The sequence below is a fragment of the Saccostrea cucullata genome, unplaced genomic scaffold, assembly GCF_032062105.1.
Source record: "Saccostrea cucullata isolate Sc308-1 unplaced genomic scaffold, CSIRO_AGI_Scuc_v1 ctg2628, whole genome shotgun sequence".
Taxonomy (NCBI): Eukaryota; Metazoa; Mollusca; class Bivalvia; order Ostreida; family Ostreidae; genus Saccostrea; species Saccostrea cuccullata.
Window position 1 is genome coordinate 65,468 of NW_026919781.1, and position 18,322 is coordinate 83,789.

Consider the following 18,322-nt stretch of genomic DNA (forward strand, 5'->3'; position numbering starts at 1 on the left):
TAGATGAATGGTAAAGAATCAGTAAACTAGAGCGAAATTAAACGCTTCATGAAAGCTGCTGTTAAACTTGTTAGGTATCCCAAAGAAATATTTACTGAAATATGTGAAATTTATTATAGTAACCAATGTTTGTTTTATACACACATGAGCAGGTGGATTTCAATGAACAAAATTGATATAATGGGCATCAAAAATGGGTACCGTCCTTGGCCACAAGGACTTACAACAACCGATGCACTGTTTGCCAAAATTGAACAAATATCACTGATGATGTTTGACCTCCTTAAGACACATAGCAAAATTGATAGGCATCATTTCAGGGGTAGTTTACACGTTTAAGAAATTAAACATTTGACAGTAAAATAGCTTAGTACTCAATGGTCACCCTATGTTTTGAAAAATGAGTGAAAACGACAACGTGTAAGAAAATCTAAACACTTATTTTTAAAAATCAAAAGCAGTACTTATTCACGTTTGTTTGGAATTCAAACAGATAATGAAACTTGCATCCATTGCTTTAAATCCTGAAACAAATTTGCAATAAGATGTACTTGACAAAGACGGCCAAGGTCTGAGAAGGGCAAAGAATTGCAAAAGCACAAAAATAGACTTAAATGCCATTTAAAAAAAAATAAGTAGTGGTCTTGTTGTTCAAATTCTTATTCGGGGAGGCAGTTCAATTTCTGGAGAAGTCTCGAAAGCAAATTTTTGCCAAAAAAATCGAAAAGTTTATGAGAGGATGGAACCAGAATTAGGAATCCACTACATTAAATTTCTGTAATACAGCGTCCAAACCAACACGCCATATAGAGTAAAGAACTTTTGGGGATTAACAGAAAGTTAAATTTTTATCACACCAACAATATTCGCCAGATCGTACACTGAGGACATTATTTATTCAACAGCCCTCGTAGAACACATTTTTGATTATAGCCCTAATGGTTTACTAGAATATGGCAGATCCTATGATTTCCTGTACTTAATTTTTTTTTCTGAACTGTGTTTTTTTTAAAGTTTGGGAAATGAAACAAGTCAAAGTTTGAAAGATCTGGCGAATATTGTTTGTGTGACAAAACATTAACTTTCTGTTTATCCCCCAAACTCCTTTACTCTTCATGGCGTGTGTGTTTGGACGCTGTCATGAAGTTGTAATAAAGTTGAAAAGTCGGTTTATAAGCTGTTGAAAATTTTAATTTTATGCTCTTATAATTCTTTGCTCTTCTTATACTCTTGATTTTGCTGTCAAGTGCATCTTATTGTAAAATTGATTTGTTTTGAGGGTTTAAAGTAATGAATTCAAGTTTCAAAGTCTTTCTGAATTTCAGACAAATTGGATAAGGACAATTTTTGATTTTTGAAAATAATTGTTTTGATTTCCTTACACGTTGTCGTTTTCACTCATTTTTCAAAACATGGGGTGGCCTTTGAGTATTAAGCTTTTTTCTGACAAGTGTTTCTTTAAAACATTGTGAACTATCCCCAAAATGATGTCTATCAAAGTTGTTATGTGTCTTAAAGTCAATCGAACATAATCAGTGATAATTTGTTGAATTTTCGCAAACGGTACAGTGACTGTTCACTTGTAAGTCCTTGTCGCCAAGGACGGTACTCATTTTCGATGCCTGTTATACTAGCATCATTTTCTGTTAATTGAAATCCACCTGCTCATGTGTGTGTAAAACAAACATTGGTTACTGTAATAAATTTCACATATTTCAGTGAATATTTCTTTGGGATTTTTAACAAGTTTTACAGCAGCTTTAATGAAGCGTTTATTTTCGCTCTACTTTACTGATTCTTTACCATTCATTTTAAATGCAGTGTCTCGAATAGCCCTTGTTTTCCAGATCTCACAATGAAACTATGTGATGAAAAGTGGACACATAAACTGTTATCAATTCATTAAAGATTCAGTAATGAGAAAAATGTGAAGCTTAATGTCATATGATCTCAAATATGTACATCATCGAGCTCTTGACATTATTTATTGAACAGCCCTTGTAAACTGAGTCCTGTATCGCAGTATAAGTGTTGTCGCAGAAAAGATCCCTCCCTGCTCTATGGCCCCTAGTGCCGAGAAATTTGCAGCTCTCCATCGGCAAGTGGTGGCGTCTCAAAGTGAAATATAGCAGTATGTGTTTATGAGAAATGTCAGGGGTACTGAACAATAAAAAAACATTTTCGAAAAGTGTTGTTTATCAGATGTGGAAACTTGAATCCCCTGAGGTACTTAAGAAAATTTGAAAACACAAAATTTAACCAGAATCAGTAATATAAAAACGTACCTTTTGCCGTATTTTAAACAATGAAATATATGGAGATAACAAACAGTAAACTCTAAGGTTCATCACACAATACAAAACAGGAGCAGAGCACAACCCGTATATGTAGATGATAAAGGTTTATTGCTGCATAAGGAAAGGAAGTTGACGATTGAAAAGTTGGTCACCACGTTTTTCATAAAGCTTGATTACCATTAACGTCTTTTTCAAGTAAATTATCCAAATATGAAATAAATGTGTCAGACTCTTTGATATCTTTTATCTCAAGCTCACTGTGTTATATCGCATCGATATAAGAATGGAAATAATCATTGTTAATTGACAATTCGTCGTCAATGTATCTAAATGTCAATTTGAAGGCCACAAAAAGTGTTTTCTTCTTTTCACGTATAAGTTTTGGACAAATTATGCTTCATATGTGAATACAAAACTAGGTCTGTGATTAAAGGGGCGCATTTGGTACCCATGGGAATTCCAATAGATTGTTGGAAGATCTGGTCTCCAAAAACCAATAATTCGTCACGATAAACTTAATCTTAAGCTCTTTGCTACCATAGAAAGTTGCTATTTCAATAAAAATTGAACTCGTAAATCTTACTTACCTTATAATTGGTCATTTTGTTTTTAAAAAAAAATACATCCAATACATTCCCATTGTACACATAGTTGAACTTACTAGTAAATAAAAGGTTCAAGTCTTCCATTGCGCCACGTTGTTAGCAGATCAAGTTTTGCCACGTCACTCTTTTATTAAAAATTGAACTCGTATACTGAGTTTACTAACTTTATCATTATGATTGTTCATTTTGTAAAAACAAAAAGAAAAAATCCTGATTTCACACACAAGTACTCCAATGTTGATATTAGATAAAAGATGCTTGAATATCTTTTTTAGATGAAGTATTTCAACAATCTGTTGGAATTCCCATGGGTACCTATTGCGGTGTTAGCAAGCCTGTTTTTTCACATGAAGAAGAATTTATTCACGAACTTCTACATGACATGAAAAGAATAACTCTTGCTCCTGCCTTCAAATCAACATTTTGATTTATTGACGACGTTTCATGAATTGAAAATGTTTTCATTTCTACGCTGATTCGATATACTTCATTTGAACTAGGATTCGTGGCAGGTGTGACTTGTCAACAGGGGGATGCTTACGCCTCCTAGGCACCGGATCCCAGCTCTGGAATTTGCAGGGGACTGCGTTTTCTGCCCTCTTCATTGTATTGTTTATTTTTTTCAATCACTGTCCGTTTTCTTTGCCTTTTTTTAATACAAAATTTTTTTCACATAAGTGAGTGGGATTGGGCAGCAGGCAAAGCCTATTTTAGCCCTCTCCCTACAAGATCAAGATGAACACACAATATATCGATATGAAAATAAATATACAGACATAGTAACAAAGAAACAAGAGAAAAAAAAGTAGATAAAAAAAATTACAATGTAGAACCGGTTAGAAAGAGTTGGCATAAGTAACATACATGACAGTGTCAAATAAAACGTTTGGTTGCTGCGATGAAAGCATGTACTGCTTCAAATATTTGAATATTAATACCTAGTCCATGATTGGGACTACCATACAAAAGTAAATCAAGTTCATGAGTTTGATCACAATCAATAATATTTTGGATTGTTTGGAAAAGTACATTTCTTGGAGAGGTATACCTGGTATTTTGGACAAGCAAATAAAAATAATGATGAGCATCTTGAACAGAGTCAATACAGTATTCACACAATGGTGTTTCTGATAAAAATTGGTTATATAAGTCTGCCTTCAAATTACTTGCATTATTTCGCAACTGACAATGTATTATATTGTACTTTCGTTTTGCAAAATGATAAATTTCTTTACCTTTTTTACAAAAATAAAAATTTAAAAGACCTTTGAATGAAGATATACCAGGAGCATTTCTGACATAATCAGGCAAGATAATCCACAGTTTAACAGTTGATGGAAAGAAGCTTTCCATATATGATGTAGTTCTAACAGAAGGAATATTGAATTCTGCATCATTATTTCTAAGATTTTAGGGGTGGTTTGTAGGACGAAAAGGTTCAATCAGAGACTTAAAACGAAGGGACCGCCGACCCCTTCGTTTTAGGTCTATGGTTCAATCAAGTCATTTAAATATTTAGGTGAATAGCCATTTATGATTTTATATTTACATTTCCAATGTCTTTGTCCGAGGTAAAATTACAAATTGTAAATGTACTTTATTCCCCATCAATGTATGGGCGCGTTTCCAAAAAAAAAAAAAAAAAAAAAAAAAAAAAAACACGTGCAGGGCGGGACAAACAGCTAAACAGAAGCAGGGCTTGGAGCACGTGGATTGGCAGAATCAAAGCATGTAAATATAAGGAATAACTGTCTTATTTTTCAATTTCATGACGATGATCAATCGATTGGCTTGCGTGATAATTTTATGCATAAACGCCTTCGGCGTTTATGCAAATTATCACGCAACCCAATCGATTGATCACATCATGAAATCGAAAAATAAAACAGTTATTCCTTAAATAAAATAGTAGCAATTTACGTATTTATTCGTATGAATATTCCTCCTAGTCTGCAAAAGATCCCACCTTAATTCGTCATACAATTTTGATCTAGAGGAATTTGATCTTAAACCAGTAATGATTCTACCTGCTTCTACTTGGATATCTTCTAAAAGTTTTGCATCTTTTTCAGAACAATTGTCCCAGACAACGTCAGAATATTCTAATAAATGCAAAATATATCTTAACAAGTATTTTCCTTTTCACCTTATACTGAAGCATTCAGTCTTTTTGTAGGTTTTTCATGAATTAATTATAAATGCGATTTCTTCACCTTTAACATTTCAAACTTGTTTATTTACTGGGAAAGAACGTTAATGGAAACTTACCGAAAAATATCTTATGATTACAATGTAACATCTGATGATTTCAGTTTTCTGTCTTCAACGTCCTCTTTTGCGAAACAATATACATGCAGGTCTGTTTTCAAACAAGGCGATAAGGGTATAGTTGATTCGAATATTGACGGACCTTTTTTCATCTTTTTTTTTTTATTTTACACCAACTCAAAGGCCACACTGACTTTTCTAGGGATTAGTCCGTTTGCTTGATCATTACAAAGAATACACATTGATGACAAATGAAACACAGCAGGTGCTTCCGTGTACTTATCTCATCAAATCTTAGAACTGTAGGCCTATAGTTTTATACTTTGATTATGACTTGTTGTGGTCAAAGTCTAATAGACATAGGAAATAGTCGGGTAACGGACAGTTTACAGAGGTCTCAACTTTGACCTTAAATTCTTATCTCTTGGATTGTCATCTGATTAATCTTCTATGATATAAAACCACAACGCTGCAGTTCTGCAACTAACTCATTGTTTTCAAAAGTTTTTTTTCCGGGGGTGGGGGGGTCCTTCTTGCAATTTTCTTTAAAATGAATTTGAGCATGATATATGGCGCCGCTGGAGGGCCAGGTAAAAATTGATATATTTTTTTTTCAGACGAATTAGATATTCGTTCGGACAAATTAGAAATTCGTCAGGACGAATTATAGTTATTTGTTAAAAAAAAAAATACCACTCATTAATAACAATTAAAACCACAGACAAAAAACAAGAACATTATTTTATGTCTCTCATGTTAAAACACAATATCATGTACGTGTAATATTATATTAAACACTTAAAACTGTGTGCGTGTTTTTGATTGCTGTCTGGGTAAGCAGTAAGAGAACAAGAGAATGTTTCACCTGTGTGAAGTCAGAGTGTTTTGACACGAGTTTTCTCCCTTTATACGGAGCTAAATTATCAAAATCACGAAGAACAATGATGCATTTACATTTATTTGTTGTGTATTTTATTTTCCAGGTGTTTATTTGAAACTTTTTTTTCGCTTGTTTGGTAAATATTTATGTATATTTGTTTGTGTTTATATTCTTACCTGTGTACAGGTAAAAAAAAAATCAGCACTATAAAGCCTTTCAAAAAAAAACCATATCGATTTGGAGGCTGTTGTATTTGCCTCCCCAATTTTAAGATATACATAAATTTCTTAATTTAATCAAAAGCAAGTTCATTGTAACACTAACTCTATGTTTAGAAGAGTAGATACCACTATTGGATACAACTATTCTGGTCAACATACGATTTTTCACACCTAATTACGCGTAGTAATTCTCGTACGAGGGAGGTGAAAACAAGCGCATGTCACCCTCATTGAAATCAAAGCACTTCGCCAAAGGATAAGCGATACTTAGATTTTGTCTGTGTCCAGCACGTTAAGAAAATGGTAACTTAAAAATTTAGAATCAGGGAATATCGACAAGGATGGAACACGTTTAATGTATGAAATTTTTCCAGTGTGTAATGAATCGAAAATGTGTTAATTTTCAGGATTCACCTGTGTCGCATTTCTTGAATAGAATTCAAGAGAAAGAAAAATGGGTGTCGATGCGTCAGTGACGACCCGACCTATAATTTGGTTGTGGGGATTTTCTGTGATTTTTGTGCACGTTGCAGAGGTGGCGAGTGTGAGTGTAAGTGTTCAATGGAATGATATTCCGATAGAAGGAAAGGAAATTTTTAATGTGTCGAGCGCCGACAGAAATTGGAATTATAGACATGATAAAATTTATAACTCCAAAAACCGAAGTAGGGGGTCGGTTGTAGAAATAAGAAATGGTGCTGTTATAATGAAATCTAGTGTTCCTTGTGATAAAATAGAAAATCCTTTAGAAATCCGGATTTTATCCTCAAGGGACAATAACAATGCAAAAATTGTGTCTTTGTTTCCATTGAAAATCAGCATACAAGGCAAAAACTGTCTCATACCAAAACATAGAAAAACCCATAGAAGGAGGCAGAGAAATGAAAAATATCGTATCATTGTAAAAAGCAAAAACTTTCATTTTAATTGGTGCTTTCGTAAACATGAATCTGTGCTCAATATTGGGGCATTATTGCCAAGATCACTACACAAATGTGACAAAGTTAATTTTCATCCAAAAGATCCATTATCATTGATAGCTTTTGATCAGAAAGACCGGTCATTGTATGCACTTCAAAAATTTTGTACTCCATCTTCACGGTTTTCAGTATCTGGTCATTTAAATGTTAAGTGCTCCAAAGCATCACAAGTCGAAGAAATCCCAGTGAAAATAATATTCCAGAACCTGCTTGAGTTTCAACATGAGTCCTTACCTTCGTCCAATCCAAATCATCACATACGACTTCGAAGACAAGTGATAAACACGGCTCCAAAATTTCCACAAGTCACCTACTCTGCCAGTGTACAGGAAAAACAGAACCCTGGATACCACGTGATAACGGTGACAGCGACAGATAGTGACAGCGGCGACAACAGTGTCATCACCTATAGCATGACTGCCCAGAATGACCAGCGAAGCAAGGACATGTTTGCCATAAACCCAGTGACCGGTCTGGTCAACACCACCGTGATGTTGGATCGGGAGCTGATTCCAAGACACACCTTTGCAATATATGCTACCGATAATGGATACCCTCAGCTGTCTGCTATGGCTTTACTTACCATCACTGTTTTAGACATTAACGACAATGATCCAAAGTTTGAGCAAAGCGTTTATTATCAGGAAGTGGCAGAAAATCTGCCAGTTTCCTCTACCATCATGACAATTAAGGCCACAGATTCTGATGAAGGAAGAAATGCCGAGATACGATATCGCATCATAGAAAATCAGCAGTCATCAGCTTTCATGATAGAGCCTGTGACAGGTACAATAACAACCCGGGCTGTACTAGATCGTGAAAGTAATGCCTCGTACCAGATTCTAGTTCAAGCCACTGACCAAGGTGACGTAGCAAACAGGCGATCCTCCACAGCAACTGTTAACATTGCTGTGTTGGACGAAAATGACAATTATCCACAATTTTCACAGAAAACATATCTTGTGAATGTATCGGAGGACTATAACTTCAACATGAACCTTGCAATTGCTAAAGTGAGTGCAACAGACAGAGACCTTGACAAAAATGGCCAGATAACTTACAACATTTTTGGGGGTAATACCTTCGACACTTTCAGAATTGATCCAGCGACTGGTGAAATCTCAGTTCAGAAGCAGTTGGATTATGAAACAACTGAAGAATACAGGTTATCCATTCAAGCTCAGGACCAGGGTGAACCACCCAAGACTAACACCACTGATGTCATTATTAAGGTCATAGATGTAAACGACAATCCACCAATATTCCATGCGGCACCATATCGTGGTAACGTGCCTGAAGATGCACCAATAAACAGCACGGCTGTAGCGGTACAGGCTCAGGACAGTGATGACGGACTGAATGCCCTGTTGGTCTATTCCATTGTTAACCCTGATCAAAACCTGCCATTTTGGATTGACTCTGCTACAGGAGATGTCAAGGTCAAATCAAAATTAGACCATGAAAAGCATGAGAATTATAACTTTGTTGTGATGGCAAGAGACCAAGGAACCCCTGTAAAGTCTGATACCACAAATGTCTTTGTGACTGTGAGAGATATAAATGACAATGCTCCTGTATTTTCTCAGAAGATTTACAATCAGACTGTGTCAGAATCTACCGCTACAACAACTCGGATCCTCAGTGTTTCAGCTTCAGATGCTGACAGCGGTGATAACGCATACATCACGTATTCCATCGTCAGTGGAAATGTCGGTAACACCTTTCAGATTAGCACTATAAATGGAGAGGGTATGATTTCTTTGCAAAGAAAACTGAATTACAAGGAGCAAGCCCAGTACCTACTGGAGGTTAGGGGAACAGATCTGGGTGGATTGTACGATACAGCGCAGGTCAGAATATATGTCCTTGACACAAACAAATACCGGCCGGAGTTCCAAAACACACCATATAAAATCGAGGTCAGGGAGAATGTTCCCGTTGGATCCTCAATTTACCGAGTTTTAGCTGTGGATCAGGATGTTGGAGAGAATGGAAGAGTTTCGTATCGACTCGGACAGGGAACCAATGGCTTTGAAATTGACGAGAATACTGGAGATATTAAAACTCGCATGAAGTTGGACCGAGAGACAACTCCTAGTATGTCTTTTGCTGTGGAAGCCTATGACCATGGCCAGCCCTCAATGACAGCTGTTATCATGGTCCATGTAAGTTAAACTCCTTAAATTCTTCATTCTTTCTGAAAAGGTCTTTTTGACTTTCGATCTTTGGTACCATTACCTTTTATTAAATGCTATAGTTTATAATTGGTTTAAACTCTTCTTATTCAAATGTTTATATATAACATGTATGAACTTTCAGCACTGGGTAAATTTCATTGAATTATGAAATGTAAGATGGGTGCCTTTCTTAGTACTTTTCTTGATTTATAAATGCATGTAGATCACTTGTTGATATATTTCTTGTGTTTGCAGGTTATAATATTAGATGAGAATGACAACGTCCCTCGCTTTACCCAAGACAATTTCACAGGCAGTATAGTAGAGAATGCAGAAGTTGACAAAAGTGTGATGCAGATCTCCGCAACAGATGAGGACAAGGGGAATAATGCTAAAATCTCGTACAGCCTTGTTCACTCTACAATTCCTCCCAGTGATCACTTCTCGATCGACCCGGTGTCGGGTGTGATCAGAGTCGCCCAGAAGCTTGATCGCGAGACAGTGGCTGTGTACAACCTGAAAGCTGTCGCGACGGATGGAGGCGTTCCTCCACGGTCATCAACAGTGGGCGTCAGGATAAATATCATAGACATCAACGACAATCCACCTAAGTTTCCGTCAAAGGAACTAGAAATCCGAGTTCCAGAGAATACTCCAGTTGGTTCTGTGTTGATGAAGGTTTCTGCCACCGATCCGGATGAAGGTGAAAATGCACAAGTGGATTATGAAAAGATACCTGGTCTGGATGCGGATAAATTCGATCTAAGCTATAGACCAGGTGAACCAGCAATTTTGAAAAATCGTGTGGATTTTGATTATGAACAAGGACCCAGGATATTCTATGTCAAAATTTATGCGAGATCGGATCCCTTCTTTGAAGATGCCACCCTTGTGATCATGATTCAAGACGTCAATGACAACAAACCAGAGCTGAAGGACTTTTCTATAATATTTAACAATTTTGAGGAACACTTTGTTACTGGCCCGATTGGTAGAATTCCTGCCACTGACCCCGATGAGATCGACCAAAACAAATTGAGATACGAGATTCTAGGGGGGAATGAAGCGCATTTCCTTGACCTGAACACGTCAACAGGGGAACTTACTCTAGACTATCGCCTTAACTCTGATGTGCCCAGAAACGGTACTCTCCAAGTCAAAGTTTCAGGTAAGACCATGAGAAGTGATTATCAAATTTTCCTTCATATGGTAATTTTACTCAATATTAATTCAAAAAATTACTGAGGAAAACATTCATTTATTGCTATAACATCAGTCCTGAAAATGAACTTGAAAGAAATCTCAACTAGAATTATTTAGCAGCTAGGTAAGAGTTGGATAGGATTTGATGAAATTATCCATTTGCATAAATGATATTGTAGTTGGTGCTGAATCATGTCGAAAAGTTTGTAGTTTTCAATAGAGAAAACCGAGAAGATGGATTTTAATTTCAGGGTAGACTTCACATTCCTTATGTTGGGTAATCCTTTGTGTATCACGTTTAACAGGTCGTAAAATCCCGTTAAAGCAGACACCTGCACTGTCATATTCATTCTGCATAATGGAAAAATTTCAGTATTTTGTCGCTTTGTTTTTAATATTTCCATAATAAAGTAATTTATAAGTTTTTAAAAAAATATATAATTATGGAAGAAGATATTGAAAAGACTCTCCTCTTTTAGCATGTTTAGCTCTAGGAATTCTAAGTTGCTTTTTAGGTGTGAAATTATATCCTATTTGCGTGTATATAATATTTGCCCTAAAACATCTGGGTTCGTGCATTTAATTTCATGTGCATTTGAATTTCATATGTGGTAAAAGGGGATTTTTCCACCATGCTGTCATGCCTGTAGTTGTGATAGTACATATAGTTTACTGTTATCATATACATGTACATCATACAATAACTGTATATTTTAACTAACATGACTAAATGTACTTAATTTAGTACAATACAAGCAACTTATGAATGTTCCGGTAAAAAGCATTATAAGGCTTGTGTGCATTACTTCAAACATATGAATCACCCTGATCAATGTATAACCCCGCATGGATATTCCCCACGTCTAGTTTTTTTTTTTAAAGGCCCTATACAAAATCAATATCATGTGTAAGCCAGTTCATTGGAATGCTCTGTAAATATTTGTACATGGCTCTATGTAGCTTTTTTATTATTATAAGGAAACTGGGTAAAGTTTACAAGGCAAATTTTAAAAATATTTTAAGAGTATATTTGCCCCCGGGGAGTAATTATATCCATATGTCCATTAGTTCAGTGCAATCTGTTGGTTTAAAATGGTTTATATGTTTCCTTTGTTGTTGGTTAATTAAAGCATTCATCATTAAGTGGCTAAATGTAATTAAGGCTGTCAAAAATGTCCATGTGGTTAATTAACTCTTTAAGCATGTTTTAAGTGCTTATAAAAAAATTCATACTTAAAATGAAAATGAAGTTGTTGAAATAAATGTTTGGGCTGTAGCCATATGATTTATTATGATAATCAATGTAAATGACCAAATTTTAGTGGTATCAGCTCCAGTAAGAGGGCTAAATATTAATTATAGATACATGTACATACATACATTATCTAATTTTGAAAAGATTTTCAAAAATGTAGTAGATGGAAACATTTATAACCATGATAACAGAACAATCCAACTGTTAGGGTGTTTTGTTGGTACCTTTCAAAGGTGTATCCAGTATAGTTTATGTATACTGATATGAACAATTCATGATATTGATGAATTGAAAATCCTCTCTATTTTCATTGTCTACTAAATTTATTACCAGTAACCTTACTGGACATTGTAAAGCTGAGCGGCTGGGCTGACCGCCCTGATCTATTGAGCTGATCAGACCACTCTGTGTCAGTAATTGATTGTCCATCTTGTCTTTGGTCAGTGTACCTTATTGGAAATTGACCTCCAGGATCTGGACAAGAGAAAGTAATCAATGAAAAAGTGTGAAGTTTTCCTAATCTCGTTATCACTCTAATTAGGAGGGCAGGCTCCAATCAATAGATATTCATTTTCTATTTGGCCATCATAATATTGAATTTTAACAATTTTCCCGGCAGTATTATTTGCAGGTAATGCCAGGTATAGATATTTGTGTGTACTGGTATGTACTGTAAAGTAAATTAGCATACAATTCATTTTGATCGTATTTAATTTGTCAGCCCTGTTTTAGAATCCTGTATTAACGGTGTTATCTGAAACAAATCTGATTAAAATAGCAAACACTATATAAAATTGATTCCGATCGTGTTTCTATTTTATATGAATATAATCTGACACAATCTAGGATTTTATGGTCATGTTTTTGAATAATTTGAAACATCCATTATAATTCAGTTTTTTTACTCGATTTCTTCATTTACATTTTATCATTGTGAACCTGTTTATGTCTTCAGAATACTAGTAACCTGTTCAAATTTAAACTGTAATCAGTTAATCTGGATATTTTCTGTCATGGATCAAATTACTATTTTTTTTAGGGAACTCAAATTACTTGAATAGAGATTTTTGAAGGGAATTGTCAATCAATTTACAACAATTACCTGAGTGGTAAATAGCAGTGAATTAAAGCAAAAAACTTGGGGCAAAGAATACAGCAATTTTGGAATTTTAAAGGAATCGCTAACACGTACTATACAGACTAAACATTCTACAGACCCTATGAATGGTGTGGGGAGGAAGTCCTTTGACAGTGTTCTGTACACAGCTCACAGTAACTTTTATTGAGATACCACATTCACAAAGCATTTTATTAGACCATAAAAAGTTTGGAGGCCATTTTGAAAAATTCTATCAAAAGTTTGTTAGAGTTAGAATTGTAAATAAATGGTTTTTGTCATTACTTCAAAATTCTGCTCTATAGTTTGTGCATTGATATTGACCGTGTGTTTCATTGTTGAGTTTCATAACACAGTACTACATGTAGTACTTTTAATGTTTATTAAAAATTTATGGTACGTACAATCATACATCTTTTTTGACAATTTTATGGACTCTTGTAAACATGTAGGCATTAAGGATACAATAATATAAATGGGATTTTATAGTAATTTTTTTTAAAATCTTGGACCTCTTCTATTTTTTTCATGAGGTTAGGGAGTTAAAAAGTAGGGGGTCTGTTAAATGAGTGCCCTTATCCATGTGATTGACATCATAATGTCTGTTCAGAAGGTTTATGTATGTACCTGGTATAAGGTAAACTTAATTCCCAGTCATGTCTTGATACCCTGATTAGGTAGGATTTAGTCCCAGCTAAGTGAGGATAATAATCTATACAACTTAACCCCCCACTTGTTATTTTTTCTCCAACACTGACCATTACTTTAGACTTAAGACAGGTGGCTATAGCAGATTAAGGTGAGACCCACTGTTCCTTTATAACTGTATAGGTACAAGCATAACACACAGTAATACTATACCATGTATACAGTCTTAAGGGAAGACTCGATCCTAACAGTTTATCATAAGTCGAGGTGTAATGTTGTCATAAATGGAAGGGATAAGACCAATATAAAAGGACCATGCTGTGATTTTGGACAAATATTTGCTCTTGTATGGAGTGAAATTTCATAATATTGTCAAAATTCCTTAAATTCCAGGACTTTTATAAAGGAAATGATAGAAAAGTTCTCTTTTTTTCTCTTAAGGGTGCATGCTGTAAGCATATGTTACTGTTTGTGTTTTCATTGCACAGTTAATGCATTGGATTAAAGCCCATTTATTCTCCCCACAACACATGTGCAATGGATCTGGACTACAAAATCCCCCATGGCCTTCTTTCCTTCTAGTAACCCCGAAATTATCCAAGCCTAATGCACAATGCCATGTTAAATCCCCCCAAAAACAGCATGAAGTACCCCACAGTGTGAGCAAGGGACTTTCCAAAGACAAACAACAAAGTCCTTAATCCAAACACAGGATGCAGTGTGTCAATTCCAAAATCAACATTAGGTATGATTTATAAGGTAGAGGTAAAGCCCAGTGTTCAGAGGTGTAGACCCTAGGTATTCGTGTTGGTTTATAGAGGGGGATAGAAATGTCTGGACAGGCCTGGTTTTCCTCCTTTATCTCGGCAACTTCCCAGCATGCAATGCAATTTATTGATTCCATTGTTTCCCCTGTTCTGCTCCTGATTTATGATCCTCTCTTTGAATTGATCTGATGTTTATTGTTGGCTGATATCTTGTAATTATTACTGTTTGGGCTTGGGGTAGTTTTAAAATTTGATGAAGTACAGGATGAGTAAAGTTAAAATATCATGCATGCTTTTAGAATTAACTAATAAAGTACCACATTTATAGTCAAACCTTGCAATCTGGACCCAACAGGACCAAGAGTAAACCACAGCAAAACTCGTGTAATACAAACACGGATATTGCAAATTCACAGACATAGCGAAGTCATTTTGAAACTCCAGCTATATAAATTTTAATGAATTTCTTATATGGATATAATAAATTACAGATATAGTGAAGTAATTTTATAGGTCCTTATGACTTTGTTATAACTGAGTTTTGCTGTATATGATATTCAATGTTTCAAGATATCGAGCTTAAGATACCTGACAGTGGGAAACTGGTTTTAAAGAAAGTCTGGAATGTGAATATTTTATAATAATAAATTAATGTATAGTTCCAATGGTACACTTGATCTGTAGACCTTAAGAGTATTAAAGATAACAACACACTATATTGTCTGGACATTTATTACCTTGTACCTGATTTAAATACCCAGTGTTAAGTAATGGTCAGTGATTGATACTTGCATACACCCTACCTATCTTTTACATACACTGTGTCTTGTATAACAAACAATTCTGTTAAAGGTGTCGGCTAAGTCTGTGTTTGACTTGTTGTTTGGACATTGGTTAGAGTGGACACTATGTTAAACTGGACAAAGACGTCCAGTTACCATTAGGCCGATACTTGTACAAGTTCAAACAAGCTTAAAAATTACTGTGAAGTCATAAAAAGTCTGATTTAATTTTGTGTACCCACAACTTGGTTTCATCTAGCCCAGAGGGGGAATCTAAAGTGGCTATAAATACCAAAGTTCTTTTCACTGGTCAAACTTGTAGATGGTCTGGGGTTTTTTCTCCACCATATTGTGGAATTGGTAGACTCAACTCTCAGGTTCCAAGACTTAGTTTGTCATTTGTAGGTCACTATATAGATCTTTTATACCATGGCCTTTGCTTTTAATGTGGACAAGGTGGTTGGATACAATCTAAAAGTTTTTCATTCTGTCCATTTTATTATGTTCTCTTTAACTTTAGAAATAAATGTACACTAGCTGAATCAACAGTCTGAATAAATATATTTAGGTCGAATCTACAAATAGTAATTCTTCACCCAGTTAAAAACACAATATTGGACAGATTGAGTGAGAAAGTTTGTTATAATAAAGTACCAGAAATCCAAGGTCGAAGCCTGGTTTCTTGCATCTGCAATATACATGTACTGTTTGCTCATTTCAATGAATTTGTTCTTTTTCTCAAATATCTTTGTGCTCATTTTCTTCTGCCAGTATTCAAACAAACATACTACATGTACTGATACAAACTCATTGTAATTTATGACAGTCTAATAATTACATTAGGTTTTACTTTTGAGTTTCACTTTAATATGTATCTGCATTACAGCTTAATAATTGTTTGTAAACTCTTTGTAGATGGAATGAATGAGAAGAGAGCCACATGTCGCCTTTACGTTCGCCTGGTCACCAAGGAGATGTTAGAAAAGAGCGTCACAATTCGCCTCAACAACATTACCCAGAATACATTTCTCTCTCCGCTCTACAAGTTCTTTGTCGATGCTCTGGCCTCGGTTCTAAAAACAGAAGAGAAGAACATCTATGTCATTAATGTGGAGAATGATACAGATGTATCAGCCACTGTTCTCAACGTCAGCGTCGCCGTACGTAAGGCGGACGGATCGTTCTACGACGCAGAGGTTCTTAAGGAGCAGATTTACCTCCAGAGGATCAGACTGGCCGAGCTGTCTACTCTACAGGTTTGTGTTGTGCTTGTCTGTTACTCTGTGATGAACTGTAAACTGCTTAATCTAAATGGTAACTAGTTTTAAGCAAATGCATTTTCTCTGCTTCCTTTAGATGAGGTATGAATACATGCACTGGCGTCTGCCTTTAGTGCATCTCTTAAATTAAAAATATATGGTTCCTTATCTAGAAGAATTCTTATGCAAGGCAAAGAAAAAAATGTCAGAGTAGGTCCTAGTAGATTCTGTAGGTCCTAGAGCATACAGTAATTTAAATTGGCATATTACTGTGTGCAGGGGTTTAATTTGTTCACCTTGAAGAAAAAGGAATGCTGATGAATTCAGTGTGCTATGTCATATGTAATTTAAATCCCCATACCTTTACAAGATGGGGATTTAATGCTTTCAATAATTTTGATAAAAATCACATTGAAGTGAAAACATGAGCACTAAGTGTGCCTCAGAAGTGAAAACGGATAAATCATAAAAACTTAAAATCCATGAAAGCGTGGATCAAGATATTCCGTCCCATTAATAACCTTAGATAAGAATTAAAATCAGTTTTGAGGACGGCAGTATGTTTACATTTAAATTTTCTATTTAGCAGTACAGTGCATGTTGCCCTCTCCATTTGAAGTGAAATCTGAAAAGAATTTTTAGAAAATTATTTGGTTCCATGTGCCTTAACATTTAAGCAAGTAATAATGGACATGTTAAGTATAGGATAGAACATGATAGAATGTTTGTGTAGGCTGGTTTATATAATGTCCAAAATTTATGGATTTGAGGTTTAAAATGCATGAATAAAACAATAGGAAATTTTTATAGTCACTTTACATGATAGATTTTTATTTTGATAAAAACCCATGTAAAATGTTTTGTCTGACGTGCAATTAATGAAAGACTTGATGTACATATATACCATTCTAATGCAATTATTTTGTAATACACTTTTTCATTGGCTAATGCACTGATGTTTGAAGCAGTAAAACGAGCATTAACGAGCGTGAAAGCTTTTTCATTGTGACGTCATAATAGAGCGACGCAAAAACACAATGCTCCATGACGTATTTCATGTAACAAAATTCATCAAAATAAGACATAATCAACAAGCAAAATGCATGGATTGCATTAGAATGGGAATAACTTATCTTCTAATTTTTTGTATAATGAACCGTTCTTGTGGCTTATTTTGCGACCGTTAAATCAGCATTAACGGTCGCAAATACCAAATTAGAAGATAGTTATTCCCTAATTTTACATTTTTAATTAAAATACATATATTTTCCATTTTTTGACCTGATTGGTCTTGTGGATTTTTCATTATGCAATTAAATTACATGATTGTGAGGAAACAGTTCTTGATTTATTAAGCAATGATAAAGATGAAAATTTAGAAGTATGATTATACTATTCACTTGTGATTTAAATTCTGTATTACAGGTTCTGCCCTTTGAGGACAATATCTGCATCCGAGAGTTTTGTGCAAACTTTGAGCACTGCATTTTCTATGTGAAGTTTGGTCGCCCTCAACCCTTCATTCACTCCGACATGATGCTGTTTCGTCCTATTCACCCAGTGAACAGTTTTAGGTGTGAATGCCCCTCTGGATATGCCAGTAAGTTCACAGATATAATTTAACTGCTCCTTAATTATCTACAAAAGAATACTGGGTTTATGCAAAATATATTCTGTAACACTTAGCAGATGGATACATGTATGTGTCTGCTCTTAATCTTCTCTTGAAAATTTTTTTTATGATGCATAGTGGAATATATACATGTACTGGTAGTCAAAATACTACCCTTTTGTAGCATGAATCTTTAAAAAATGATTTGAAAATAAATTGTGAATAAAATGAAATTCATTCTAATTTAAAGC

The 18,322-nt window shown here is 34.9% G+C and overlaps 1 protein-coding gene across 3 annotated transcripts in view; it reads left to right on the top strand.

Annotated features, from left to right (window-relative positions):
* The first annotated feature begins 6,502 nt into the window (after positions 1 to 6,502).
* The window catches only part of LOC134238013 (cadherin EGF LAG seven-pass G-type receptor 2-like), a 49,878-nt gene continuing 38,058 nt past the window's right edge, over positions 6,503 to 18,322 (top strand). For all 3 annotated transcript variants that reach the window (XM_062720160.1, XM_062720145.1, XM_062720153.1), the window contains exons 1-4: positions 6,503 to 9,416; positions 9,684 to 10,596; positions 16,116 to 16,456; positions 17,885 to 18,059. In XM_062720160.1, coding sequence (XP_062576144.1) covers positions 6,726 to 9,416; positions 9,684 to 10,596; positions 16,116 to 16,456; positions 17,885 to 18,059 — 4,120 coding nt within the window. In that variant the 5' untranslated portion in view covers positions 6,503 to 6,725. The remainder of the gene's footprint in view (positions 9,417 to 9,683; positions 10,597 to 16,115; positions 16,457 to 17,884; positions 18,060 to 18,322) is intronic.